The 11,383-nt window shown below is 42.8% G+C and overlaps 1 protein-coding gene across 1 annotated transcript in view; it reads left to right on the top strand.

The window, feature by feature from the left end:
* TULP4 (TUB like protein 4) overlaps nt 1–10,214 on the top strand; it is a 149,143-nt gene extending 138,929 nt beyond the window's left edge. Inside the window, exons 15-16 of the mRNA XM_033512920.1 lie at nt 6–2,051; nt 3,772–10,214. Coding sequence (XP_033368811.1) covers nt 6–2,051; nt 3,772–3,888 — 2,163 coding nt within the window. The 3' untranslated portion in view covers nt 3,889–10,214. The remainder of the gene's footprint in view (nt 1–5; nt 2,052–3,771) is intronic.
* The last annotated feature ends 1,169 nt before the right edge of the window (nt 10,215–11,383 follow it).

Genomic DNA, 11,383 nt, shown 5'->3' with positions numbered 1-11,383 from the left:
CGCCCCTCGATCTCTGCCTCAAGAAGGGGGAGTTCTCCCTCTACCCGGCGGGGCACTACCAGACGCCCCTGGGGTACGAGCGGATAACGACGTTCGACAGCAGCGGGAATGTGGAGGAGGTGTGCCGGCCTCGCACCAGGATGCTCTGTGCCCAGAGCACCTACACCCTGCCGGGGCCCGGCAGCTCCGCCACCTTGCGCATCACAGCTGCCGAGAAGAAGATGCAGCAGCCCTGTGCCAGCGCCACCTTGAACCGGCTCACGGTCCCCCGATACTCCATCCCAAGCGGGGACCCGCCGCCCTACCCTGACATTGCCAGCCAGCTGTCCCAGGGCAGGAACATGGCGCAGAGGCTGGACAGCAGTATCATTCATGCTACTCTGCGCAGGAACAGCAGAGAGGCAGCCCTGAAAATGGCTCAGCTGATGGATGGTCAGAGAGCCACCTTACAACTTCCCCCTAAGGCCAAGAGCAACATTGTGTCAGCACAGTACCAGCAGAGAGTGCCCACAGCGTTGTACACCTGCAGCCAGTGCAGCAGTGGCGGCGCTGGCAGCAGCAGCAGCAGTGTAAGCGCTGGTGGCGCAGCCAACATCGCCAGCGCCAATGCTGCCAGCAGCACTTCCAGTGTTGGTGGCATGAGACCAGATCTGAGCACAGGGAGTGGCTCCCAACACAGCTCTGTCATTGCTCACTCTGTCAGTACTTCGCCTCTGGCCTCCCAGTCCTCTTACAGCTTGCTGAGCCCACCTGACAATTCCCGTGACCGAGCGGATTATATCAACTCCGCTTTCACGGAGGATGAGGCCCTTTCTCAGCACTGTCCAGTGGAGAAATCGGTACGGCACGTACCTGTGTCCTTGACAGAGGCTACCCTTAGTGTAAAACGCCCCCCTCCGTACCAGTGGGATCCTATGGTGAGCGAAGAGATATGGGTTCCTCAGGAAAGGACATCTCAGAGCTCAGTGCCCAACCCTCTAAAACCTCCTCCACTCATCATTGGTCAAGCTCAACATCTGGACATGTCTCGAGTGCCATTTGTTTCCCCCAAGTCTCCCACCAGTCCCACTGCCACTTTTCAGACGAGTTATGGGGTTGGAGTACCTTACCCAGGAAGCTACAGTGCCCCACCCCTTCAGGGAATGCAGGCTCCCTGCTCCCCCAAAGAAGCTCTGGCCCCAACACAGTTTGCACAGCAGGAGCCCACAGTTGTGCTTCAGCCAGGTTATCCATCCAACCTCTCCTATTGCCCTTTGCCACCCATGTACCCGGGAAGTAGCACTTGCTCTAGTTTACAGCTGCCACCGATCGCCTTGCACCCGTGGAGCTCCTACAGCGCCTGCCCGCCTGTACAGAACCCCCAGGGCACCTTGCCCCCCAAGCCACTCCTCGTGGTGGAGAAGCCGGTGATGTCTCCCCCACCAGCAGAGCTGCAGGGCCACGTGGGCACAGAGGTCATGGTGGAGACGGCAGACACTTTCCAGGAGGTGCTCTCCTTGACAGAAAGCCCTGTTCCTCAAAGGACAGACAAATTTGGCAAGAAGAGCCGGAAGCGCCTGGACAGTCGAGCCGAGGAAGGAAATGTGCAGGCTATCACTGAGGGCAAGATTAAAAAGGAGGCAAGGACACTGACTGACTTCAATTCACTGATAGCCAGCCCTCGGCTGGGGAGAGAGAAGAAGAAGGTCAAGAGCCAAAAAGATCAGCTGAAATCTAAGAAACTAAACAAGACAAATGAGTTTCAGGACAGTTCAGAGAGTGAGCCAGAGCTTTTTATCAGCGGAGATGAACTGATGAACCAGAGCCAGGGCAGCAAAAAGGGTTGGAAAACTAAAAGGAGTTTGAGGACAGCCAGTGAGCTGGATGAATTCAAGTGCCGGAAGGCCAGTGAGAAGGAGGATGGGCGACTGGGAAGCCAAGGCTTTGTGTATGTGATGGCAAACAAGCAGCCACTGTGGAACGAGGCAACGCAAGTATACCAGCTGGACTTTGGAGGGCGTGTGACCCAGGAGTCGGCAAAAAACTTCCAGATTGAGCTGGAAGGACGACAGGTAGGAAAAGGTGGCACATACTTGCTGGAATGGGGGCCAGGATGTGGGAAAGCCATGCCAGGAATAAGCTGTCTCTCATAATGCAGAGTGCCTCCTGCTTGTGTCAGCTGTTCCATGAGGAAAAGCTTTGCCACATGGTTGATAAAAACAGCTGTTGAAGGTCTAAGTTCAGCACATAGGGTGAAGTTCAGCTGTAAAGTAAATATGCAAAATATGTTTGGTCTTACTGTAGTCAGACATGGCAACAAGGGCCTCCTTTAGTCTGTTTCACCCTTGAAGGTTTTGTTATAAACACAATAGCTCTCCGCAGCAGTAGCTGCACTTGCCATCAGTGATGGTTGTGGATGACAGCCGGCTAATTGAGTGAGCGCTGCTCCCTTCTTGCCCTGCTCACAAAGGTTAGCCAGGCAGCAGGTAGCTAAGGCAGTTAGCTTCCCTTCATGGCAAAATTTCCACTTGTGAGCAGCTACCAGGCCCCTGTGGTTGGTGCTAGAGGAGGGAGACACTGACCCATCCCAGAACAAAGTGCTTCTGGGCCACTTCAGAACTGCCTGTGGATAGAAGGGTCAATGGCTAGTTCAGAAAATCAAAACATTTAATTTTGGCCAGGGTGGTATGTTACTACACCAAACCCAGGCTTGCAAGTGGTGCTAATTAGTAGGATGCTGGACTGAGGCTCAGGAGACTCATGTTTATTTCCTTGTCCGGCTGTAAGTCACTTTTGGTTTTAAAGATATCAAGGCTCTCAGCTTCCTCTGATTTAAGTTGGGAGTTAGATGTCTTAAGTACCCAACATGCGTGGCCAGTGGTAGTCTTTTGGTTTTGTTTGTATGAAACAGCAGCTCAAAGGCAGTGTTTATTTGTACCCCTTCTTCAGTTAAATGGTATGGATATGTCCTCATGGGCAGCTGTGCAAAACTGCCCAACCAAGGGTTTTTCTTGCTGGGGTAACAAAGCCTGCCTTGACTTACGCAGCCAGTCCCCATTCTAGCTCAAGGATCTTTGCTGTAGAGCCAATTAGATCTGGATTTCTGATGAAGCAAATGAAAAAACAGTAATAATAGGCCAAACTTCAGATATTCCCCGTGGAAGAGCAATGAACAACCTGACTAGTTTTGCTTTTTTTTTTTTTCATTTCAAATAGCTCTCACTGCCTCTTTGCTAATTCATTCTTGCTGTAATTATGTGCTAGTAAAGATATTTATGCAGAGGGAAACAGAACTGCAAAGAATTATCACCTTATCAGCTATGAAGTGCTAGCATGAGGAAATTGGTTATTCCCCTTCCCTGAAAGCTCCTTTCTTTGAAAACAAAATCTGTTTTCCTGATGGGTTGATGGTAGGATATATCCAAGGGAGCGACTGATATTTTCCTGCAGGAAGCATGATGCTGGTGTATCCACAACTGCCAAAGTAATTGATGACAAACTACATAAATCAATACTGTATGCAGTCTAGCATGTTTTATCAGTTTACTCTGTGGAGTCTAATATTTCAGTCAAATACTCTGTACAGACAAAAAGTACAGCGCTCTCAGTATTCTTTGGCATCATACCCCGTTCTGTCTGTAGCTCCAGTCATATTAACTGAGAAGGGGAGGTGTTCATACAAAGGAGCAGAAAAATTTTGCTCTTATTCTCTTCTCTGTTTCTTTTTCTGTGGTTCATTTTTTTTGACCTTGTTCTCTTTTCCCTTTTTTTTCCTCTTCCCCTGCTTTCCAGGTGATGCAGTTTGGAAGAATTGATGGCAATGCTTACATTTTGGACTTCCAGTATCCATTTTCTGCAGTGCAAGCCTTTGCTGTTGCTCTGGCTAATGTGACTCAACGCCTCAAATGAAAAAGCAGAGACTGGAGAGAGGAAAATGTTAACCTTCTCATAAAGTCCAAACCGGAAAATGTCAGGGCAGCCTGCTTTAGGTGTGCAGAGATGCCTGGGAGCTGAGGAGGCAGTAAAACTGGAAAAGTCTCTTGGTGCCCACCAGAAGGGCATTAACTCTAACCAGTCACGGGGTGGAGGGTGGGGGGCTGTTTTCTGTTTGTTTGTTTGTTTGTTAGCTTGTTTGTTTTCCGGTTTCTTTTTCTTTTCAAGCGTTGTGCTGGGTCTCAGAAAGAGCGAAGGGTTGAGAACCATTCAGTGTTACGTGGAGAAGTGTGGCTTTTGGCTTGTTGTGGTGGTTCTGCTGTGTGTGCTACAGTAGCTGATGTAAGCTCATGGGGGGATTAAAACAGACTGCTCTTTTTGATAGACTGCCTTATCTCATGCTATTCTTTTTAAAACAGGGAACATGACTTTTTTCTGGTCCAGTTTGTACTTCTACTATTAAAACATAAGTGATAGCAGCAGAAAAGTAAAAAAAAGAAAAGAAGCTGTAATACTTGACATGTGTTTGTTCTCTGATATCTGCTAATAACTGAGCACCACAGGCTCCAAGGAGGCTTATGCAGGCAAACCTTTAATTTACAAACAGTGTCATATTATTCAGAAAAGAAAAAATGGTTGTCACTGGGTGTTTGTCATGGTTTAGGAATGGTATTGTCCAGTTTAGTGTTTCCACCAAAACACTGCAAACCACACACCACGTGCTCACAGCCCCTTCCCCTTTTCCCTTCCCTGCGGTGGGATGGAGAGGAGAATTGGAGGCACAAAAGGTAAAGATCACAGGTAGAGAGAAGGATTTATTGCAAACAACAGTGAAATAAGAAACAGCAACAGCAGCAGTGACGATAACAGAGTGCACCAGAGGCAAAGGATTCGCAGGCATATGCTCACCACAGGGGAGCCTCTGCCAATACCTGGCTGTGCTGCCACACTCTGTGACCCACTTGCAACCCCTTCCCATGGCCCCAGAAAATGCTGGGAGGTGGTACAGAATAACCTCAGGGTTCTAGCCTTGCCCTCTCCTGACTACTGCAAAAATACTGTCCTGACTAGAACCCGGGTTTAAAAACCTACTGTATCAAAGAAGTTGATGTCTGTTTGTTTCATATGCTGTTAAGGGGGATAAACATCTTTCAGTAGGTGACAGAAGACAGAGGAACAAATAGTTACAAGCATTGCTTCTTTTGTTACTGGCATAACCATCTTTCAGTAGGTGACAGAAAACTGGAGAGGAAATAATCATGAGTGTTGCTTTTTTGTTCACATCGTTCAGCAGTATTCTGTGATTTGGCCTGTAGCTGGGAGAGGTGCAGTGTGATCAGATGTACCTCTGAGACTATGCCTGTGCTTGCTCATTTCAGTGTGTTTACACTATGTAAACAAAGTTTTTTTTCCAGCAAATGAGATGACCCAGTGTATTCAGTCCTCTTAGCAATCAGTATCAATCAAGTTCTACAACAGTGCTTGAATTAGGAAGGAGACGTAAGTGTAGCAAGTCATTACAGAAAGAAATTTCAGGGAAGCAAATTCATTACAATAAACAGGATCATGGCTGGCTGGAGAACAAATGTGTTGAAGGAGAAAGGAAAAACTGGACAGATTCATGTCTTTTGTCACCCACCTTGCTACTTGCTCCAGCTAAGAGCAGGGAGCCAGCGTCTACATGGAGCGTGACAGAGGAAAGCTTAATAACAGTAACAGACTGTGCAGTTCTCTCTGGTGCACATGCAAATCTGTTGAGCATTTCAGAAGGTTGCTTGCACAGAAGAGTTTCTTTCTTTTCCATGTGTTGTGCTCATGATTATTTGCTTTTTCTCTTTCCTTCTTGTCAGCATTTTGCTACAGAATATGTTGTTATATGGAAGTAGTTTGACCAGTAATACACAAACCCCCAAACTATTCATATAATTATTTGGACATTAGATTACAAAACATCACAGCAGATTTTTTTCGAAGATTGATCTTTTGAAGTTAAAGGCCCACTGGGAAACATTTGGTAGTTGATATGTCAACAGCTGCTTTGTCTTTCATCTATGGTTTAGGTTCTTTACTTGAAAAACTCAGTATAACTTAAGATAAATACGTGTGATTTTCTCTCCTTGTTTTTCTTGAGTCCTAGTAGTAAGGCAGATGTGTATTGCATTTGATTTATTCTGGAGGAACATTTCACATAAGACCCTGCTGTAGTAGAAATTACCAATATGCAGTGAGCTGCTGATTTGTGCTCTGCTGAGGCTCCCAGAGCTGTACAGCACAGAGAAGGAATGCCAGTAGAACAGTTTCAGAGAGTTGCCAAGGGAGGTGATGAGTTACACTGGATAATGCCCCACAGGATAGGTCCGGGAAAAACCACTTGTGGGATGGTGTCATTTGAGAGAGGAAGGAGAAGTAGGAAGGAAGGAGTGAGGCAGTAGATGGTCCATACCTGTATTATCCCAGGGCTTAGCAGCTTCTGCTTGTGTGTGGGAGTGGTCAGGCTCAACATTACCCTTGGCATGTCAGATTGTTGTTTTCTTTAATTAATTTGTTTTGTTTCCATTAATTGTCTGAGCCCATTTGTGTTCTTTTTCACATACTTGATTTATTCAGCAGTTTGAGTGCCTGTATGTATAATGTGTGTGGAGCAGAGGAACTGAAATAGTTTTGGTTCTGGTCCCTTGAAAATCAATGGGCATGTTTCACTTGTTGGTTTTTATTGAGGAAACACTATTAAGCCCTTTGTCTATATTGAATTATAAACTGTAAAAGCAATAGGTTGAATTCTTAGTCCACTGATTCCAGTACATAGGGAGGAGAGTTCACTGATGAGAGGCTTCACCTGCCCTAAGGTCTGTGCTAACCAGCTGAACCCTAATTAGTGTTTGACAGGCACACAGTGAACACTGTAAGACAAGGAACATACCAGGGCTGGCTTGTTTGCTTGCTGAGGGAAGGGCCACTTAGTCATGTGTCAGAAATACTCAGCTGGAAGAACATCACCAGCCAAGATTATTAGGACATGGAAACAATGTGAAAGTTCTTTTCTGAAGAAAACCTAGTCTAAATAAGGATTTCTGCTTGCAGTTTCTTCAGCCTTCCAGAGAACAGTATTCCTCTTCACTTTGTTAATTGCCAGAATTTTCCAGTTATCAATAGTTTGTTTTAATGGAGAACCAAGAACTGAAACTGATAAAACAAGTAACAGAGTTAGTAATTTGATTTCACTGGTCCAGGTCATGATTGCATCCTTCTGATGGCACTCACAAAGAGACTTGTCATAGAAGGAGCTCTGGTTTCTGTCCCAGCAAAGAACAAGGAATAATTACCAAAAAAACGGGAAAACAAATGCTATTTCCAACATCCTTTCCATTTAATTGTCAGAAAATTCTATAAGATAGCCTTTTATTTTTTTGAAAATAATTTAGCCAAGTCTATTTAATTAAGGATTTTTAATATGTATAGAATCCCAATATTAGAGAGAGAAAATACTCTCAAATATATTGAATTTTAATGAAAAGAATGGTAAACATGTGGAAATCTGAGTGTGCAACTGGGTCCTAAATTAAAAAAAGAACAAGTGAGAGTAATTTTATTTTCAATTGAGCTACAATATAGGAAACTAATTTAAGAATGTCTCCAATTAATCACTTAAATTGTGAAGACTGCTATTGCATTCAGCCAAAAGATAGATGTTGTATGTTCTATTTTGTTAGTAAAAGCCACTTTTTCTGTAGGTAACTTAAGTTCTTCTAGGATGAATGTAGCAAAGTGTTCAGAAATATTTAGTTCTTTTATACAAGCAGTAATTTCCACTAGTAAAGGATGTTTTTTCCAAAGCATATTTTTTTCAGTTGTGCAATAATTTTAACAGTCTAGGGAGCTTATTTAGTTTCTGTTGGGTTGGTTTTTTGTTTTGTTTTAGTTTGGGTTTGACTATTCTTTAGGGAGTTTTGAGTGTTTTTTTAAAATAATTTAATGCAGATTTCCTGTTAAAGTCCAAAAAACAAATTATTTTTCTTGCATAATGTAATGAGTGATTTAGGGATTATTTTATTACTACGTATCAGTGAGTTATACACAGTTATTTATATTTAAAGAGCATCTTTGTAAGTAGTTGTTTGCTAGCAGGTATATTTTGCTACAAGAAATTAAAAATGCTTATAGGAAGACCTGGTTTTGCTGGATAATATGCAAAAACTGAATAATGCAGGCAAAACTATTTTTTTGGCAGCTAAATGCAATGAGTTTGCTATGGAGAACTGTGCAGACTACAAAGAGTCTAGGTGAGTTCTTCAGGACCTGCAGAAATCTGTCCTCTGCTTTCATTCTTTATTTGCAACCATACTTTGGTTGGGAGTGGCTTAAAAATTAGAAGGCATGGTTTGCTTTTTCTTGAGGTACAAGATAAGGTGGGTTATGTGATAAGAGAGGTGGTATATGTGATATGTACATATGTTATATGTGATACAATGACACGGGCTCTTTGTAAGGGGGTCACTGTAGTTTAGTAGGGTTTGGCAATGGCAGGGTTCAGTGCCAGGTGGAGGAACAGGCAAACTAGCTTGGAATAAGCTGAGGCACAAGGAATAGTGTAGCAGCAGAAGCATTTTCCTCTGTAGCATTTTCCTCTGCTCAACCTAACCATGCTCCTCCTTTGGCTGGGCTCAGCGGGTTCCAGCACTGCCACAGTGCTTCTGGCAGGTGCTGCACGGAGCTCATGGAGCTGTGCCCAGATACTGCCTGCAGAAGCTTTGCCTCTTCAAGATGCTCCATAGGAGACCTGTTGGAGCAGGCATTCCTCCACTCATCCTTCTAGGTCTGCTCCAAGAGCAGCATGAAGCTGCCACGGAGTTTGGCTGCAGCAGCTTTGGGCAGAGAAAGCCCCAAGCCAGCCTGCAGCCACAGTGTCCATCTGAAGTCAGAATCTGCTCTGCTGGAGTTGCAAAGGAATGAAACCAAAAACCTGATAATTTTGAAAAAAGAATGGTGATATCCTCAAAATAGATCTCAAACAGAATCTAATAATTGATGTTTAAAGTCTGGCATAAATGGAGTGGCAAATTTTAGCTTTAAACAGTAAGAGTACATGTTTCTGCAGCATCCTAAGAAACTATGAGAAGATGGGGGTTGGCAGAGGGAAAAAAAAAAAAGAATTATTACATAAGCAATTTTGCACTCAGTTCCAGACACCACAGTAACATGTGCCATGGGCTACCGGAATATCAGTAAATCTGCACACAGGTTCATCTCAGTTGCAAAAGTTTCCTGTGATGCATCCACAAGTAAAACAGTGTTTTCATGAAGATGCATGAAGGTCTAAAGGTGTCAGACACAGATATCTATCGATGAAGCTTTCAGTCTAAACCTTCCATAGATTCAGGCTTTCCTTGATGTGTCTTTTTAGTGTCCTCTCAGAAATTACAAACAGATTTTGGAGCTTGCCTGATTGTTGCGTCAGACAATTTCTGTGCATCTGCTTTTTGCAGCCTGATGTGTGTGATCCTATGTTACCTTGGAGCCCTCTTATCTCTCAGAAACATTTTACATCCTCATATAAAAAGAGCAGCAAGTACAAAAACTGATTTGATGAAATGAAAGGGGAGAGAAGACTTTTAAGAATGTGTTTCCCAGAGCAACAATTTTGAAATTGCATGTCTGCAGGGCCGAAATTACTCCAGACCAGTAAATCAGACTTAGAGATTGGTAAGAGATGAGACCCTTGTGTGGCATGCTGACAGAGGGTCAACTTCCAGCCTCACTAGATGGTTACATCAAGATACATAAGAGACCAGAATCCAACCCAAAATGTACTTCCCCATTATTGTGTGATTATAAGGTAAAGATGACTTGTATGACCCATACATCCACACAAGAAAATTATAGAGCATTGTCCAACAACTGTGTTTGACAGCTCAGTATAACCCCCTTTGAAGAATAATAGAAGTAAAATCCTGGCCATGGAATAGTCATTCAGATTTTTGACTTTTTCTAGGATTCCATCACAGGACAGTAGGGCAAGCTGTTTATGTTATTTAGAGATTGGCATAATAGTTTTCCCAGTGTAAGAGAACGAGTCATCTATACTGCTTACAAAAATGGGAAGATCCTAGTAGACAAACATTTTTTTTCTATTCATGTCTCTTCCCCTTCAAGGCACAAACCTTCATTAGTAAATACCAATTTACTAATGAGTCTTGCTGCCCTCAGGAGTAGTCTGCAGGGAGGCACCACAGGTCCTCTTTACAGGATTGGAATTTACATGCACCATTCTCGAAGGAATAAAATTAATTACTACTTGTGAACAATGGTCTATGTGAATTATTTTATCTTTGTATTTATTTAATTTTCTTTAAAAGTCCCACAGAGATGTTTTAAGATAAAAAGACTGCTTTCTGTGTTGCCTGATATCACTGAAGATGTATCAGGAGTTTCTTTGGGCGATTTGACTGTTGCTGCATCTAGAAACTTTTTAAGGTAAAAGCAATTAATGAAACAAAAGAATGAAATAAGATTCAGTGAAGCAATTATTGCTAAGAAAACTAGAAGCTTTACCCTTTAACTTTTGATTTTGCAAATGAACCAGCAATGAGAAATTTGTTTTTCAAGGCAAATTGATTGTTTGGGAGCACTATGCAAGTGCACTGGTTTGCTGACACAGAGCTGACTGCAGGGGCAAGAAAACGTGACTTTGTGAAACAAAATAAAATAAATGAAAACACCAAATACTTACCTATCCAGAGTGTTCAGTGAAAAAATTAGATGGTGTGATGTCAAAGCCTGCCAGTCTGTTCTTAATCCTCTAGTTTACAATTTTTAAATATGGACTGATTCAGCAATTCTAAATCCTGACAAAGGTGGTCTATTTTTGGAATTTTATCTGACTGGCCAAGTAGATGGCTTAAGATACAGATAAAGAAACAATAAAAGAAAAACATTTTGGGACAGCGTGTTCTAAAGAAGACACCTGAGTTTCAAGTATTTCACAGGAATAATGCTCGGCCAGTAATTGTTACCTATGTTGTTTGAAACTATTTGTTCAGAACTTTCCTAACTTGCCCTTTGTTTCTTTAGTTTGCTTGATACTTGTTTTGCCTTTGGTTGCTTTCGACTTCTGTTTCACTATTTCAGCATTCACTTCTTTTTCTGTTTGTGTGTTGTGTGTTTGGGGAAGGGTATGTCTGTTCAAGATCTCGTTGTTTATTGTAGATAAAATATATGGTGTTGTGGAATAGCATGGGGATGCATTTGATTGAAAAGGCACTGTAGTGTTTCCTGAAAAAGAAGGGGAGTTGCATTTGTTTATAAATGCATTATTTTGATACTATAACTTTGAAAGTGATTTGGGATTTTTCTTCTTTCTTCTCTCTTTTCTTTTCTTTTCTTTTCTTTTCTTTTCTTTTCTTTTCTTTTCTTTTCTTTTCTTTTCTCTTTTCTTTTCTTTTCTTTTCTTTTCTTTTCTTTTCTTTTCTTTTCT

Source organism: Parus major, chromosome 3 (assembly GCF_001522545.3).
Source record: "Parus major isolate Abel chromosome 3, Parus_major1.1, whole genome shotgun sequence".
NCBI classification, from domain to species: Eukaryota; Metazoa; Chordata; class Aves; order Passeriformes; family Paridae; genus Parus; species Parus major.
This window is presented reverse-complemented; position numbering and strand designations above follow the sequence as displayed.